The 19,289-nt window shown below is 31.6% G+C and overlaps 1 protein-coding gene across 1 annotated transcript in view; it reads right to left on the bottom strand.

Annotated features, from left to right (window-relative positions):
• LOC143042544 (sodium-dependent proline transporter-like) overlaps positions 1 to 12,507 on the bottom strand; it is a 44,566-nt gene extending 32,059 nt beyond the window's left edge. Inside the window, exon 1 of the mRNA XM_076214916.1 lies at positions 12,354 to 12,507. Coding sequence (XP_076071031.1) covers positions 12,354 to 12,368 — 15 coding nt within the window. The 5' untranslated portion in view covers positions 12,369 to 12,507. The remainder of the gene's footprint in view (positions 1 to 12,353) is intronic.
• Between the last annotated feature and the right edge of the window lie 6,782 nt (positions 12,508 to 19,289).

Below are 19,289 nucleotides of genomic sequence, written 5' to 3' on the forward strand. Positions count from 1 at the left end.
GTTGAAAACTGTTAACAGTTTAAATTTATCTCAGACAACAGTTACATGTAACAAAACCTTGAAAAAGGCCAAAACAATTTAACATAAAAATGTATTGCCCACTTTCCACTCCTTTAACATGTTCATTACATGCAAGTTTACTTTTAAGCAATTTAAAACTATTTCTCTTTGTTACATGTAATGTAAGCGATATTATAGTATATGTAATTAATAACTAAGACAATTTAGCCTTTTATATTCATATTGAATTTTCTACAAAAACTTATTGTTACATGAATTATATTATTTTAGATATTTTATATTAAAGCAAAAAGTTCGAATGTAATTCAGGCATAATAGATATAAAAAGGATACAAAGTCATTATGATTATCCGATATGTGTATATACATGTCGTCATGAGGTTTCTATTTTTAATTAAAAAAAGCACAATACGATGTTTTAAAAAGGTTGAAATTATGTAAGTCAAAAGCCGTAAGACTGTCGAACTCGAGACGCATATCAACATGTTTTTGTCGTGTTTCTTAAGGTTCAATCAACCTATTTAAAAATAGTTATTTCTTATGCAGTAAAAATGCTGCAATTTGATTGGTTAATTACCACGGTGTAGATTACACCCCACCCTAATTCACGGGATGAATAAAATTTTGACAAAAACTAAAAAAAAAATACAAAAGTTTACAAAAAAAAGATCAAATGTCGAAAAAAAGAAAAAAAGAAGTAAAATATCAAAACTTAAAACAAAATTGAGGATCAAAATTTGAAAAAAATTTAAATCTCAACTCGGCCGATTCCAAGGAGAGTAGCGGATTCTACCAAGGATTGGCAAATGGGATTTGTTCAAAAGACATAAATTCGTTATCTTTGTGTAATCAGGGGTGTACGGAATCGTCTGCACCTCAGGGTGTATGAATTTTCAACAACGGTGAAAAATTCTGTGCCCCCCTGGTTACACCAATATAACTAATATTTGCGTTTTTGACTGAATGAACGTATTTCGCATAATTACGCGTCTATTATCGAGTGCAAAATAACATTCCTTATCGCTTGTTATATAAATGTTATATATTATTCAAGAAATAATTTTAAAGAACATAGATAAATGATATAAACATTTTTGTACTAAGAAATATATGTGTCAATTACAACCCATGAATACCGAAAATGTGTGTTAACACATGCGGAAGAAAATGTCGGGAACGTTTTTTTTTCAATAAAAGCGGGAAAATATGAATGAAACTCAAATCCAATCTATTATAACAATCAATTATTAGAGAAGAGCGTCCATGTTGCACGTGCACTGCACTATTATTAGAATAATAAAATAGAATTGTATACAAATGGATGATAATTTGCCTGTAGAATAATTTTAAAAGATGATCTACTATATGTTTAACAGCTATACAAATATTGATATAACATATAAGAACAAACCAGAGTATACTGATAACAAATGATTATAGCACTACACTATAAAAAGTTATAACGGTGAGGGTGAATTCTCTGTCATTTATTCATCATCCACACACGAACTTGTCTCATAAAACAATATATCTATGTACCTTAACCTGACATTCAGGTACAGAGATGTGTTTTTCTGAGGCAAGTACTTGTGATCCAAAAGAACTTGAGGTCATCCGATGTTCAGTATGTCATTACTTTGATTTCTCTTTAGCTATGTCTTCTCTTTGAGCATCACTGTATATATTACATAAGTATGTTTTGTACAAGTTGTTTTTAAAATTTTCCAGGGGCTAGTAATCTATTAGACAGTGATATCTGATTTGTGAAATTACAAAAGACCTTTTTTTAACAGCGTTGATCCTTTTTGGAAAATCTGTACCGTGAATAGAGGGAAGAAGTCAAGGTTCGTAGAACATTAGTTAATATCTATACATACATAAGTAAACAAATATGCACTAAAAATCAAGATTTCAATATAAGTTTAAAATAACTTTTGACAAAGAAGTAATCGAAGCATGCAAATTTAAGTATTTTATTTTGAAAATATTCGACATTAGAATTAAAGTGAATTAGGTAAATGAAAAGTTGAAGTAGTGTGCACAGGTTTAACAAAATATAGAGTTATACTAAGTTTCAGACTCTTTTACAGATATATCGAGATCATGATTAATTCCAACAAGTCGTTCGCCATATAAATGATAATTATATTTATTGCAGTTTAAGGTGGCTCGGGCCTATTCGAAGTTTCTATCAGAAGTGCCGTATTTTTTGTTATTTTCCCTATTTTTTTTCGACAAATTTGATTCACTTGCTGTAATTTTCACCTTTCGTTTTTATCAATTTAAAAAGATCTCAAATGTAAACGTCTGCAGTATGTTCAAAAGAAGTCTAAATGCCTAGCTACCGAGAATACGAGACGTTTCCACGACATAAGGTAATACATTGTATTTTAAACCTCGACCTTGTTTATTTAGTTTTATACTTTTGTGATAAAAGAATGATAAATTTGGCTATATCGCTACTACTGAATTTCTATCATCATTGTATCTATGAGGGTATTCATCCGGGTTCTTCATATCTGTATTCTTTAATTCTTTTATGCCAATTTTTCTATTCTTAATTTCTGTCAATTTATATATTTTGTCCATTATTCTGTATTCTGTAAATCAGGTTCTAATCCTCACCAATGAAATTTGCACAAATGACTAATAGACGACGATTTGACTTTAAGGGAGAAGGGGCTATTATACAGATGCAAGAACGTGCAATAAAAGGATGGGACACAGTTAAATACTCAACAATATAAACAAGCAGTTAATGGCGGTTTTCAATTTGATACATTTACAAAACTTTTTGATACACTTGTCATGTCTGTCATTGAATACGGTGCCTCAATTTGGGGTCACCAGGATTTTTCTTGTATTAATGCTGTAAAAAATAGAGCAATGAGATTTTTTATGGGTGTGGGTAAATACACCCCTAACTTAGCCTTATATGGAGATATGGGTTGGATGCCCAGTATTATATCTCAGTGGACATGTATTTTTAGATTATGGTCGAGACTTACTAAAATGTCTCATTGTAGAGTTAATAAAAAGGTTTTCTTATGGGGCAATAAATGCTGTAATAGTAAATTTAGAAATTGGAATTATAGAGTCAATGTGAAATTTAAAGAAATGGATATGGAGTTTTTATGTAATACTGATTTTTCTATTGATAAAAATACAATTAAACAAATTGAAAAGGAAAATTTTTGTAGATATAAAGAGAAGTGGTACTCTGACTTAATGTACAATGAAAGAAGTAAATTGCGAACGTATAGAATGTTTAAGCAATGTTTTAATAAAGAAAAATATTTATGTATTAATATGCCTGGAAAATATAAGAGTGCATATGCTAAATTTAGATGTGGTGTTGCACCTCTGAGAATAGAAACTGGCCGATATGAAGGCATTATGGTTGACAATAGATTATGTTTTAATGAGCAATGTAAGAAAAATAACATTATTGAAGATGAGAAACATGTCTTAATTAACTGCCCAGTATATGCAGATTTACGAGCTATTTTATTTAAACATGCTAGCTCTTTTAATTGTGATTTTGTTAATTTGTCTGATGATGATAAATTCAAATTTTTATTCACTGATGAAAATGTGTGTTACTTTTTAGCCAAAATCTGCTATGATGTATTATTAAAAAGAAAAGGTATTTTATATAATTGTAGATAATTATAATGTGTTTTGTAGAAATTTTATAGTCTCTCATAACTCTTTTTAGAGTGGCTCATGTTGTTTTAAATATTACTGTAATTTTATAAATGTATAAATGTATGTCAATTTTGAGGTGAGACTCTAATAAAGTATTTGTCTTGTCTTGTCTTGTCTTGTCTATACAGATGCAAGAACGTGCAATAAAAGGATGGGACACAGTTAAATACTCAACAATATAAACAAGCAGTTTCGTTTGCGATGGGAAATATATCAAGCCAAACGTCATCTTTTTATTATTATTCATTAACTAACATTCAAGAAATAATTATAATTTATCAAATTTTATCACTTTTTTCACATTTCCCAACCAATTGGGAAAAAATATTCTCTTCACTAGTAAAACAACTGTTCTCTCGGCAAATGGTTGGTCGAAATTTCAATTATGAGGTCAAATTTCTTGATTTCTTTGGAATTTCCTAATGTGACGTCATGATAAAAAGACGATCATGCATGATGTCATAATAATAGTTTATTGATCAGTAATACACCGGTTACTATTTTCTATTTAATTGCAGATTTCTAATGATAGATAAGTAAGAGAAAATTATTTAAGCTCCTTTTGTCTCATATCATATTTTACATTTTCGGACGAAAATATATTTTATCTGAGTATGTAATGTTATTAGAAAGTAAAATATTAACAGTTTTTTTATATCAACTTTTTTTCCAGTATCAGTTAATAACAATATGACACTTAACAAATATGTGTAAAAAAATGATAATTTAGGGCGATTTTCTATTCAAAATTTTGCATTTAAGCAACATTATACAATCAGCATTATATATATTTTAACGCCTACTGAGAATAAAAAAAAAATCATAACCAGAAAGTGAATAATTTCCACCTTTCGTTTTTATCAATTTAAAAAGATCTCAAATGCATACGTCCGCAGAATGTTTAAAAGAAAACATAAGGTGCAGTTTCAATGCATAGCTACCGAGATTACGAGACTAAGAGTTACGAGACTTTTCCACGTAATAAGAATTTGTTATAAGATATAAAAATTGTACTTTAAAACCTAGACAGTATTTATTTAGTTTTATACTTGTGTGATAAAAGAATAATGAATTTGGCTATATCGCTACTACTGAATTTCTATGATCATTGTATCTATGAGGGTATTCATCCGGGTTCTTCATATCTGTATTCTTTATTTTTTTATGCCAATTTTTCTATTCTTAATTTCTGTCAATTTATATATTTTGTCCATTATTCTCTATTCTGTAAATCAGGTTCAAATCTTCACCAATGAAATTTGCACAAATGACTAATTGACGACGATACGACTTTAGGGGAGAAGGGGCTATTATACAGATGCAAGAACGTGCAATAAAAGGATGGGACACAGTTAAGTACTCAACAATATAAACAAGCAGTTTATTTTATTTTATCGTTTGCGATGGTAAATATATCAAGCCAAACATCTTGTCATTTATATTTATGAACTAACATTCAACAAATATATAATATATATATATATATATAATTTCTCAAATTTTATCACTATTTTCACATTTCCCAACCAATTGAGAATAAATATTCTCCTCATTAGTGAAACAACTGTTCTCTCGGCAAATGGTTGGTCGAAATTTCAATTACGACGTCAAATTTCTTGATTTCTTTTGAATTTCCTAATGTGACGTCATGATAAAAAGGCGACCATGCATGACGTCACATATAAAGATTTCTGCAAATCTTTGAAAAGAAAAGGTAAACTTGTTTAGATATTGTCTTTAAATCAGCAGAGAAACAGATTCCACTACTATCTCTCGTGTATTACGATATTTCACCACTATCAAGTAAATTTTAAATATTTAAAAAGCTCGGTAAACCTCGCGTTTTAAATTTTAAAGTTTAACTGTCTCGAGTGGAGAAATATCGTAATACACTTGATGCAGTGGTAAAATCTATATAACCACAACCTGATTTGATTGGAAATCTAGTACTTTAATACTTAAACTGGAACCCATGCATAGCCTTTATCAATAATAAGAGATTTTTTTGTCAATACGCGAAAATTGGTACCTAGGAAATAAATGAATCCAGAGTACTGTGAAAAAAAATTGCGAAATTTCAAAATTATCCATTGCTATCGCAAAACAAACATCAAGAGATCACTGTAGGGTTTCCAGTGCAGTAGCTATAGGAATCCTAAATGACCCTGACAAAAATTTTGCAATCAAATACAAGGACACTGCAAAATATCAATATATGAATATAAAAAGAAACATTCTACTAAGGCCGGGACATACCTATGACCAACATATATAAAGCTGTCTATGCGGTTTGGGTTTTGATCATTGTTGAAGGCCGTACGATGACTTACAGTAGTTAAAACTTTTATGTCATCTAGTCTCTGTTGGAGAATTTGCATTGGCAATCATACCACATCTTATACTTTTCATATATTCCTGACATGGGATGGGCAAATAGTACAAGCAATGGGGTTTAACCTAAAAAAAAAAAAAGATCTTTAAAGAGGGATTTCAAAAATTATCCTAAGGGTGCAAACGAGAACAAGAAAGCATCAAGCTTACCAGTATTAGATATGTCTCAAAACTTCCAGCAAAGATGGCAAATCTTTGTGTTGTGCATTGTCAGAAGAATAACAGCATTTTTTTTATTCTATGCAAGGAGTGAACAAGAGCCTGGGCAGTCTTGTGCTTTGTGGTTCCAAAAAATACTTCTAAATTTCAAATGAATTGGTTCAGGCATTCTGATGTTTTGAAATGGAAATAAAACTAGGTAAGAACTGCACACCTTGGACTCCTAAAGGTTGGACACGAAAAAGCTGCACGAGATCAAACTGACATGTCTGGAAATTTTTAAAACACATTCAATCATGTTTACATATAAAATCTTTAAATAAGCTAATAATACATAAGTATGTAAAAGTAAACAAATAGATCACAATTATTGTTTATTGTGGGCCACTCTCCTATTGGTGCTTGTCTCTTTAACACCACACATATTTTCGCTTTGGTGTTTGTTCAAAAGCCTTTATCAGTTTTTTTTGCTACCTTCATTACATCTGCTTTATACTGTGGTATATTGTGGAATCCTTTTCGGTATCGGATATCGGATATGATATCAAGTGTTTAATGTAGTTGATTAAATGAGGATATTGCTTTGAGTGCGCAACAATGCTTTCTTTGGTCTGGTGTCCTGTAACTATGTCCTTGCTGTCTCTGTTCAGCATTTCTACATATTGATTCAGAGCAAGGTTATTGTTCTTTCCCCTTGAATGTTTACTGTTCTGTTTAAAACCAATCTATCTCTTTGTTCTTAACTGATTAAGCTTCTTCTGAAGGAGCAGTCAAATGAATGCAGCCAATGACATATTATATATTTTTTTGTTTTGGTGAAAACTGGTAGTTCATATTTTGCTGACCTCACATATCTCCTCCCATCTGTCCGAAACATATCAGTATTTAAAAAACACACTCATCAACAATACTTGACCTTTTTGTTCACAGTTCTTTTCATTGAAATCAGATGTAATGGGAGTTCTATAAATCCTTTCATTTCAAGTGTAATGAAGTATTTTATAAATAAATACAACAGCAGGCATCAAATATAGTAAAGTATAACAGTTTGTATCAAATCGATTTGACAAACAATAATTGTATCCAGGAGTCAAAACACACAACTTACTAAAAATTCAAACAAAGACACAAAAAAAGCTGTCAAGGAGTGCAGACAATGAAGGCTGATGTAGTAGATAGTACATACAGTAAAGTTAAAAATAATTTCATACACACTTCCCCGAAGTACACATTAAGTTATATATAATTCAGTGGCGGATTCAGAGGGGGCGTAGAGGGCGTACACCCCCCTTTGCTCGGACTATTTTGTAAAATGATTAATCAGACTAGACTTCGTGAACTTTGCCATTTCCCGTGTACTCTTTATTTTATTTGTATGCGACAATTCTTTAATCATAAAGATATTTTTCGCTGGAATCTACTGATTATCAAAGTCATGTGTCTATGACTCGCTATGGTGGAGTTGACCAGTGCATCGAAAAAGTCGTCGCTCAGTCATTTTAATATTTAAATTACAGTAACACATTGCTTTTGCTGAGGATGATAATCATGACACCTTCAAAGCGACACATGATTGAGCAAGAACGTATTGACTTCTATTTCATTATTCCACCAAACAGAAAGTAATACTCTATATATACAGACTATTACACTCTCATGACAAAAAAGTTCCGCATCAATATAAAACACCTACGAAAACATGTTTAACCCCAAACGCCCCAGCCTATTTTAAAATAACATAGCTGAATAATGATCCCCAGTCAGTATAAGCTCTACATTCATTTTAAGTCTATTGTACGAACAATTTGATTTGAGTAGACAAGTCTTAGATATTGGAGAGAAAAAAATTGATTCTGATTATTGCCTCAAACAAAAATTCTGGTCGTATTTGGATTGAAAACAAAAATCTTGTCCACATTTTTGCTATTAGAAACGAAAATTTCCAACAGAATTATTAAGCATACAATGAACATGTTAATAATAAACAGCTGCGCCATGAGCGCATGATACGCCCGTCGTCTTGTGTGAAAGTTTTATGCAACCATCATAAATAGTTTCTGAGAAAGTTTTAAGCAATAACCATGTATTGTTTTTGAGATACGGCGGAACATATTTCCCCTCCCCCCTTCCATCTTTTTTTTTACAAAAAAATCTAAATATCACTAAAATAAAATTTTGAATCATCACCAAAAAGTATACAGATCTTTAGATTAATGTAACAAAGAAGTGTGTAAATTTTTAAGCAATTATAATAAACCGTTTTTAAGATACGGCGCGACATGTAAAAAAACCTCCCCCTTTTTTACAAAATACTCAATAACTCAAAAATGAAATTTTGAATCATCACCAAAAAGTATACAGATCTTAAGATTAATATAACTAAGAAGTGTGTAAAGTTTTAAGCAATAATCAAAAATCGTTTTTGATATACGGTGCGACATGTGAAAAAAAAACCCTGTTTTAGTTACAAAGTGCTGTAAATCAAAAAGTTTTCATCTCATTTTCACCAAAAAGTATACAGATCATTTGACCATCATAAGAGACAACTATAATAAGTTTCATGAAATTTGGATAAGTCGTTCTCAAGTTACGGTGCGACATGTTTACACCGGACAGACGGACAGACGGATTGACACCGGACATTTGTATAACATAATACGTCTCGTCAAAATTTTGACGGGCGTATAAAAGCGTGCATATTTTATTTTGTGGCAAGAGTTTGCATGTCTGGCCGTCATATCTGTTTCGCCGAACTGATATATTGAATACTTTTTTCAAGACCAGACTGCAACCTGCCTGCTGGGTGTGGCCATTATGTCTCAATTCGTTGTCATTTCAGACTCATTATTAGCCTTTGGTTGATTTGTAAACCCTCACTTCCCTTAATTTTGTTGGGTGAGATATATCAACCAAACATTTGGATAAAAATTGCTTGTTTGTCTTTTTTAACTCGTGACTGTCGTATTTTAAATTTAATCATATAGCCCGGCGTATATCTTGTTTACAACACGAAATTTGTGAGGTTATGATAAATTTATTACTTGCAACAAACCGGCGAGAATTTTCCATGTCTTTTTTTTTACTGATAAGTCCCACGCACATCAAATTTATCAGAACATAGCTTTGGATCCATACTACTAGTATCATTTAATGATAGACAATAATAGGGAGAATACAGCATCGAAAATATCCAACACTTACACTTAACAGCAACTACAAAATATACATGTTATATATGTTAAAATATTCGCCCCCCCTTCCAAAATCCAGGATCCGCCCCTGCATTTACAAGGGTATGCAATATGAAACCAACACCATAAAACACACGTGTGTTCGAAATGTACCTCTGGACACAACCAATATCAACATATTAAGTAAAACGATAGGATCGAATATCTAAATGCTTACATGTATGTGCACGCCTGCACTTTGTAATTTTAAGCTTGGAGATCTACTAATGTAGTAAACAGTTAGTAGAATGCAATCATGACTTCATTGAAAGTTACATAACGTGTACTTCAAAGGGAACGTCTGATAAGAATATCTCATTCGAGAAAAATAATAAAAAACATTTTAATCTTTGAACATGTAAATGCAAATACATAAATTAGGTATCAGATATGGTAAATGCTTGGAAACACAATAAATTATAATTATCGTGAAATGGACGTCAAGATTTGCACCAAAATGTTTTAAGCTTGAATTCGTTTGTATTCTATATACAAAATATACTCTAATCTTGAAACAAATTGTCAACAATTTTTCTTTGGGAAAACCGTAGATAAAATTAATTTGTAGTAACGAGATTCCTGACTAAATCATAAAAAATCTAAAAGCAAATTAATTAGGAAAAATACAAACCGTAAATAAGAACCTAAGGAACATCAAAGTCCAGAAAAAGAAAATGAAAGTAAAAAAAGAAAAATAAGAAGAAAGCCAAAAGATCAACGATACAGCGAAATAATCTGTTTGAATTAGCCTTTTGTTGTTATTTTTCTATTTTCTCTCTGTGTCTACTTGATCGTCATTAGTTTATATTTTTGGTATTTTTCACTCTCTGTCTTCTTGACCGTCATTGGTTATACTTTTTGTATTTTTCTCTCTCTGTTTACTTGATCGTCAATGGTTATACTTTTGGTATATTTCTCTCTCTGTCTTCTTGACCGTCATTGGTTATACTTTTGGTATTTTTCTCTCTCTGTCTTCTTGACCGACATTGGTTTATACTTTTGGTATTATCCACTCTCTGTCTTCTTGACCGTCATAGGTTAAACTTTTGGTATTTTTGTCTCTCTGTCTTTTTGACCGTCATTGGTTATACTTTTGGTATTTTTCTCTCTCTCTTCTTGACCGTCATTGGTTATACTTTTGGTATTTTTCTCTCTCCGTCTTCTTGACCGTCATTGGTTATACTTTTTGTATTTTTTCTCTTTGTTTTCTTGACCGTCATTGGTTATACTTTTGGTATTTTTCTCTCTCTGTCTTCTTGATCGTCATTGGTTATACTTTTGGTATTTTTTTCTCTCTGTCTTCTTGACCGTCATTGGTTATACTTTTGGTATTTTTCTCTCTCTGTCTTCTTGACCGTCATCTGTTATACTTTTGGTATTATCCACTCTCTGTCTTCTTGACCGTCATTGGTTATACTTTTTGTATTGTTCGGCTGTAAAGGCTCTTTAACATTTGTATATGCTTGGGATAATCAACTACTAGCAACTTTCACTCGATTATCACTGAAGGTAATTTATGTCGAAATTAAATTTGGTACCATAAATTTGGAATTTCGAGACAAAAATGATGTTCAGGAAGAACATTTGAATTTTTTTTTTAACCAGAACTGACCACCCACAACTGTGAAAGGCCTGGAAACACACAAGTCATCGTAATTGTACTCTTATATGATGTTTCGTCAATATAAGACAACTCTCTATCAGAGATACACACGTCTTTTTAATTATAATGCGTATATATATATATATATATATATGTTCAGACGTAGTTATAATATATATATATAATGAGCAACTGATTATTGAATCAGATGAAATTGCAGAATGTTGAACGAAGGTATTGTGTTTTGCAAAAGTAGTTTGTATTGATACACATTGTACTTTTAAAAACGTCGACATCTTTAAAACATAGATTTGTTTACCATATTTAGAGGTAATGTAAGGGTTTAAGGAACATACTTTACAGCTTAAAAAGTCAGTCTGGAGTTTTAATCGTTTTTAAACTGTAAATTGCATTCAACATAGTAATAAGGCTTATAATTGAAGCGTGCAAAATATAACATAAAATGAAAGCAATAAATTTAATAAGTACATTAAATCTGAACAGAAGAAGTGATTGGACTAATTAGATGTCTAAAACGTTGAAACGATGTCTTTCAAATAGTTTATAACATACACAACTTTTTTTAACAGTTTTTGTTATATCTTTTATGCTATTTTAAAAGGTCCTTTTGATTAAAATTGATTGAATAGAATACCTGATAAAGACTTGAAAGATGTTCAGCGTTTTAAATACTCATATTTTTGTACCCCAGACACGGACGTCCTTAACCAAGTTTCGCATAACGTTTTGGAAAATTTGGGCTTCTTTGCTCTTCACAATCGCTATTGATTTGACATATGAACTCTTTTGAAATGCACGTCTGGCGTACTAAATTCTTTTGTCAAAAACAAATAATTATTATGAAATAGCAACAATGACAAACCCTCCTTTGGATGTATTCAGTAAATAAAAGAGATGTAACTCAAAAGCACAGGAAAATAAAACAGTCAAGCATATGAAATCTATATTGCTATTAGCCGACATCAATACACTTGAAAGAAAAGAATGAAACAGATAAAATATCTAATTTTTTACATGATTAGGAGATACTTTAATGTATCATCGACAAAAGTATCCAGGGAGCTTTCGTATGAGCATGATCAACAGGTTGGCATTTCAAATAGGGAAATAAAGACGTATATAAATGTATATATCATTTATCCTCGACTCTTACCCTATTTTTGGCATTCAATCATAGCAAAATAAAAACAAGAAATATTATGTATACTTGTCAATCTTACCTCTTTCTGTCCCATTCTTTTAGCTCAGTATACAGAAGTTTAACAAAATAAAACGAAATAACTAAAATAATAATCCAGCGATCAGTTTATGAAAAAGTTGGCAAAAACAAGTACATTTTTTAAGTCATGTGACCATTGACGGTTCGTTGGACAGAATTTCGTTTCGTTTCACCTAAACAGTCATATGATATACAATGGGTAAAAAGTTTGTATATCTTGACGTGTATTGGTTTAAATGCAGTATGCGTTAATCGATACTATAATACTATATATGTTAAAATATGTTTATGTAATGTATAATTCAAATAAGATAAATAGCAAAAGAATGTTAAGGTATAGTGCCTTAAAAGCGTTATTTTGTAAGATTCATTGTATGACTAACATTCATTTCGTCTATTTTGATGTCGAAGAAAGAGGCCTGAACATGACCAGTTTGCCCGAAGACCTCAACATAAACACAACTTGCATCACCAACATAAAATCTCCCAGTGCCAGTACGGATGCTGCAACATTGACGGTTGGTCATTAAACCGAGTCATTACCTCTGAGTGTGATTAGATTAAGAAGGAGATGCAACTGATGAAGAAAGAGTATAATGCAACGTTCAAAGAACTCGAGACTAAGTTGATAGACAGAGTGGGGAGGTCTAAATTGGTCTCTGTCAGTAAGGTGGTATATAAGATGAACAACGACATAGATATGCAACAACATTCTATTCATAATCTTCCCAGATGGCAATAGACAGCAATGGCATGAAACAATAGAAGAGAAATACAACGGATTAATGAGATTCATACAAAAAAAACCAAGAACATCCAGCAAAACCTGGAAGTTCTTAAGGTTTTTGTTTGAATTGGTGAAAGGTCAAAACGTTGATCCGTTAACGATTTAACATTTGACATCATCAAATTATTGATCGAGTAAAGACACAATTGAATGTCTCGAATAAACCTTCAGTGCTTTACAGTATCCCAAACTTTCCAGTTGAAGTTAATTGTCCAGAAAATAAATACAGGTTAGATATAAAAAAAAAAAAGAAGTTGTGGTATGATATGATTGCCAATGAGACAACTTTCCACAAGAGACCAAATAACACAGGAATTAACAACTATAGGTCACCGCAGTGTTTGTTTTGAAACTGTATGTCTGATTATCTATTCCAATAATTGATTGACAAAAGAGGGACGAAAGAGAGACAGTCAAACTCATAAATCGAAAATAAACTGACAACGCCTGGCTAAAAATGAAAGAAGACAAACAGACAAAACAATAAAACACATGACACAACATAGAAAACTAAAGAATAACCAACACAAACCCCACCAATAACTAGGGGTGATCTCATGTGCTCCGGAAGGGTTAGCAGATCCTCTCCACATGTGGCACCCGTCGTGTTGCTTATGTTATAACAAATCCGGTAAATAGTCTTATTCGGTAGGTCACATTCATCATGTTCATGAAAGGACAAGGACAAGGAGTACCCTCTATTTTTATTGTAGCTCTTTGATTCCTATCCAAATTCGCCTTTGCTAGACCTTTTAGATGCGGTACACGTCCTGGTCGGTCTTCTGAAGACCGAACTATAGAAAGAACCATATTTCTGCTAGTTGTTGACATCCTTGAGGTGTTAGGTCATGGTCAAGTGTTTAACAATTTGGAAACGGTGAATACTGCTTCAGTCTTTAGACGGATACGGATCAAGGTATTTGTGTTCCATTAATATTCTCTTGATTATACAGATTTGCACCAGGTTCCGTAAAGTTTGTGCCCTTCAAAAGTCATCTCCAACGGTAAGATGTTGATCAGTTTGTTCATGAAATAGCCACCATTATTACTCAACAACTGATATTTCCTTGATACATACTTACATTCTTACTAACCATCGAAGTCTTTTGCTAATCATGATATTAAAGTAGCTATGATATTTATCCCCTACGTTTTACTTTTGTATTTAATCTAATTTAAATACATGGAAATTGAAGACATTTCATACGATGAAATTACTAACTCTTACAATTGGTTCCAGTTAAAGGTGACGTACGCATACTCTTGTTCAATATAAATTTCCCACATCGCTGATCAATTTGTTCTTGCGTTTATTGTGATGAATGTTCATGCGTATGTTTGTGTTGTACTTCTGTCACGTAGGGTTGTCATTTTATCGATATAGTGTAGCATTGTATTATAATCTGGAGATTTGACTAGCCATAAAACTAGGTTAATTCCAGCATTATCGATACAATAAAATGTTTTTTACCAAGTCAGGAATATGACAGTTGTTATCCATTCGTTTGATGTGTATGAGCTTTTGATTTTGTCATTTGTTAGGGACTTTGCGTTTTGAATTTTCCTCGGAGTTTAGTATTTTTGTGATTTTACTTTTTCCTACAAAAAAAGGTCCAATTTTGGGTTCTGACATTCTTATCCATAACACCCCCTAAAACTTTTAGAGTTTGTAAAAAAACGTTCGTATCAAGAGAGATAATCTAAACAATTTGAACAGTGTTTCATTCATCCCAAAGCAATATAGCTAATTACTATTTGCCTTGTACATTGTTGTACGCCATACTTTGATTGATAAAACAAATCCATCGTTTTATCAAAACTAAGCGAAATCAACTGTTACAGAAAGGGAATGGCTCACTCAAACTGATTTTTTCACACAAGAAAATATTAAAGTATAAACGCAACTTTATATTTTAGTACCGTTGATGCATTTTGACTTTTTCCGAACTATTTTAGGATGCCGAGAATATAGAAGGCTATTGCACACAATATTACAAAAATGATTTCTGGATGATGTTGAAAGGGTCGACACTATAAATAGAGTGTTACTAACATTTGTATAATTTCTTCTTTTGAAATAATTGTTAACGATTCTATTTACACGAATATGTGTATTTGAATTAGAACGAAATTCATAACAGTGTGGTCGACAGTAAAACGTTTATTAGTAATTGTACTGAAAAGTTTACCTTTAACTTGTTTGTCGTGGACGATGATTTTATGCTCACTCAGTCTATCGGAGGCCTTCAAGTGGGGATTTAAATAATCATTTGTTACACATTTTGATACATAAAATGAAACTTTCTTTTCACATATCATTTAAGGAATTTATTTTAAATAATTGTTATACCATCACTTACAACAGTTTCACTTTTAAGAATATTAATGTCCAGAGCTGATATCAATAAATAATAATAAAAAAAAAAAGTTTATTCATGGTAAAAAAAAAACAAAAAAACTTTTAAGTTAATAGGGACCCGCGTTATTTCAGAAAATATCTTATTGATTAAGAGAACAAAAACTTCTACGTTGTGATCATTTAAGAGTGGCCTTCTATTTATTCAATGCTAACCATGTGGGCTTTTTTTTATATACCATAAATCGATTCGTTCATTCAGATATTTGTCAGTTTGCCTTGGCTCTTCAAGTCCAACACACAACTTCTCACGAAATTGGTATTTTTCTTACAAAAATTACATCCATGTGATGTATTCTTTTCATGGAGAATGAATGTTGCACCTTATTTTATGTGTTATCGTTTTTTTTTTTGTGTGTATCATTGACGTATAAGACAACCTGAATCTTCTTTATTCAAATTTAAAACATACGAGATGGCAATTATGACACAAAATAACTAAATTAAACTTACAGCAGAAGAAAGATAATGAACATCGCTTTTATAGTCTTCTAAATATCGAAGACGCGTGGTCTTTTTAAAAATGATGTAAATTTATAAAGGAAACAATACACAAAATAGTTCGAATATTTATATTGGAAAAAGTAACGGTGTGTAAATCATAACAATTATTTTATTTCAATGAAAATCAAACTGTTGCATTTTTTCCGCTGCGAGCAAATTTTTAATTTTGGTCGCATTTTGAAAATCAATAAATCTTGTATTCTTGTTGGAAGCTGCACTGTGTAGTTTATACCCGTTTTTTTTCAATGCCACACAAATCCAACACAGACAAAAAAAATGGTAGGCTCAAGAAATAATTGATGCAAACTATACTTTATTGTAGTTTTAACATGGGTAGGCATTATATTCGTGATTATTTTTGCCCGAGCGATATCGAAAAACTATTATAAAAAGTGTCCTAGTTCAGGGAAAATGTACGTCATACTTATTTCCTAAACAAATAAATAAACAAACATTAATTAACATACAACACTACCAAAGGCCAGAGACTCCTTACTTGTATGATTTTGTAAAAAAATGCATCTTTTTAAAACAGTCGAAAACAAAATTGTCTGTCCAATTGAAAAGTCGAAGCCCAAAAAAGATGAACAGTGCATTATAGAAACATAGAAGCTGGTTGCAAAAGTTGACGACAAGATCTATTTTATAACTTGAGTATGGCCTAATACTATTAACCTGAAATACATTTATTTATAGCAATTCCCTTGATACGAAAGATCTACATGTTGCCTTGGGCTTTTTTTTTCTTTTTTTTTTGCTCTTTGGTTGGGTTTTTGTCTCAATGACAATTCAATTTTCATTCTTATCATAGATATAACTGCATGTTAAAATAAGAATATGAAGTGTGATAGGCAATCAGACACATTCTTTCCAGGGACCAACAGGCGTTATCAAGCTATAGGTCCCCGTATGGCCTTCGACCATTAGCAAAATACACACTTTATAGAATGAAAGCTCCAAGAGGTCTTGGGATGAAAAAAACAAACATAAAAGATGAGCGAGAAAAAAAAAAAGGGATACCGCATGGAAATTGGAAAATGGTCCGCAACATTAATTTAGTCAACTCACTTAGTTGAAATTAAAGACCTGGCGAATTTTAGCCTTTTGCAATGGATGTGATGTATGTTTAAAAAAAATCATGGTTTGTTTGGACATTTTTATAAATCAAGTCTTGTTTTTAAATTATTTGCAAGTAAGTTTTAAGTCATGAACAAATAATCACTCACAGAAAGACGACAAATCCATCAACAAAAGAAAAAAATTAATAGACGACCGACAACGCACAGAATATCATGTATGTGTTCCGGACCATATGAGTATTTGGACCATACGCATATATCATGACCATAAGGGTATACTAATATGGTCCAACCATACACGTATGGTCCAAATACTCATAAGGTCTGGAACATATTTTATTTGCGATCACAAATGCACGAAGACGTCCATTTCTATGTAAATTGGGTCGATTTTTTTATATAGATAAGATGAATGTGTTTCTGTTGCCAAGTGTTTTTCACAAGTATAGTAGCAGTATAGCAGAACGGTTTAAGTTTCCTATATACACCAAATGATACATTTTGCCAATACAATAACGTAAATGCATGCAAATTTCACAAGGTTTAATCCAAATAGCTTTCTTACTATCCAATAACTTTCAAGTACGAAAAAGACAGGGCAGAAGTATATTTTGTCTTTATGTTTCGTATTTGCACAACTTTTGAAAGTGGATTATGCATTCGTTCTAAAATAAAATTAGACCAGATAAAAGTTAAAAGATTACATAACTCGACAATCGCAATTGTTAAATCCGAAAAAGATAATCAATCAATACATGCATTCAGTAAGTCATTCTTTTTTCTGAAAGAACATGGCTTTGCGATATCTTATTATGAAAATTGATTGTCGAAACATAACAAATACACAAGTAAAGAACGTTTAATTAATCAATATAAATCAAAACACAAATTCCTGATTAGTATTTCGAATTATTTTATATAGACGTTGAGAACCTTTGGTGACCCCACGGTTTAAATGTTTATATTAAGGACGTCGTGAGCAATGGGCGTTATAGACGAACGTTCACCTAAGCTGTCCTAGTCAATGGGATATTAAAGTGCGCCAATCAATGTCCATAGCCACACTGTTATGAATTCGATACTAAAAATGAGAGCGAAATAAAGGCAACAGTAGTGTACCCTGTTGAATAGTCATCAGTCGATTAAAAGAAAACGAAACATATACTTCTGGGAACGAACCCGGGCGAAAATGTTAACTGGACGAACAGAACCAACACCATGAAAAGTGTTGACTGTTAAAGTTTTAAAGTGTACAGGACGATGTTATGGTACATGTAAAGTAATATAAAAAATAAAAACGACAAGATAAAATACTGATTAAAGTTTAAGAGTAGCAATTGCACGATGAAAATGATATTCTGTGTTAAAGAAAGTACCATAAAGATAGATTGTGATAGCATAAATTGAGTCTTTGTTCATTTAAAGTGAAACGCAGCTGCATATTCTAATACTTGTATTAACTGTCATAATTATTCATACTCAAATTTTAGTATTGAACTTTAAGAGTTATGTGCAAATCATTCACGATCTCAAAAATTTTCATTTACGCTTTGAAAACAGTAAAAGATGAAATATGGATCTGTGCATATCATTAGCTTGATTTTTCCCCTTTATTACGTTATTAAAAAAAATGAATCGGGTAAACCCTTTTGCATTCATACGGGTGTTTACGACAGTTTTTGGCTTTAAACGAATAAAACAAAAAACAGGTAACATATCATAATGTGTTTATTTTGAGGCTTTTTCTCTCTTTCTGACATTACAAATGCACATTACTAAAATATAGGTCAAATGAAATACCTTAAGTTTGTAATTTGTCATTATAACAGAGTGTGTGTGTTTGGGCTACAAAGTATTGGATAAAGGCCGAATTATGTGCAAATCTGTTCTTTTTTCAATAAAAGCCCCTTCCCCTTGAGACGCAACATATGAGATTTAAGTCAAATCGGTGAACATGAATTTGACAGCTAAAAAGTGCCCCTTCAAATAGGATTATAAAACCACATGTTGTTCAATAAGTTATCAAATGTACCAGAATTATAATTTAGTACGCCAGACGCGCGTTTCGTCTACATAAAACTCATCATTGACGCTCATATCAAAATAGTTATAAAAGCCAACAGTGGCGGATCCAGAAATTTTCAAAAGTGG

The sequence above is a fragment of the Mytilus galloprovincialis genome, chromosome 8 (assembly GCF_965363235.1).
Source record: "Mytilus galloprovincialis chromosome 8, xbMytGall1.hap1.1, whole genome shotgun sequence".
NCBI lineage: Eukaryota > Metazoa > Mollusca > Bivalvia > Mytilida > Mytilidae > Mytilus > Mytilus galloprovincialis.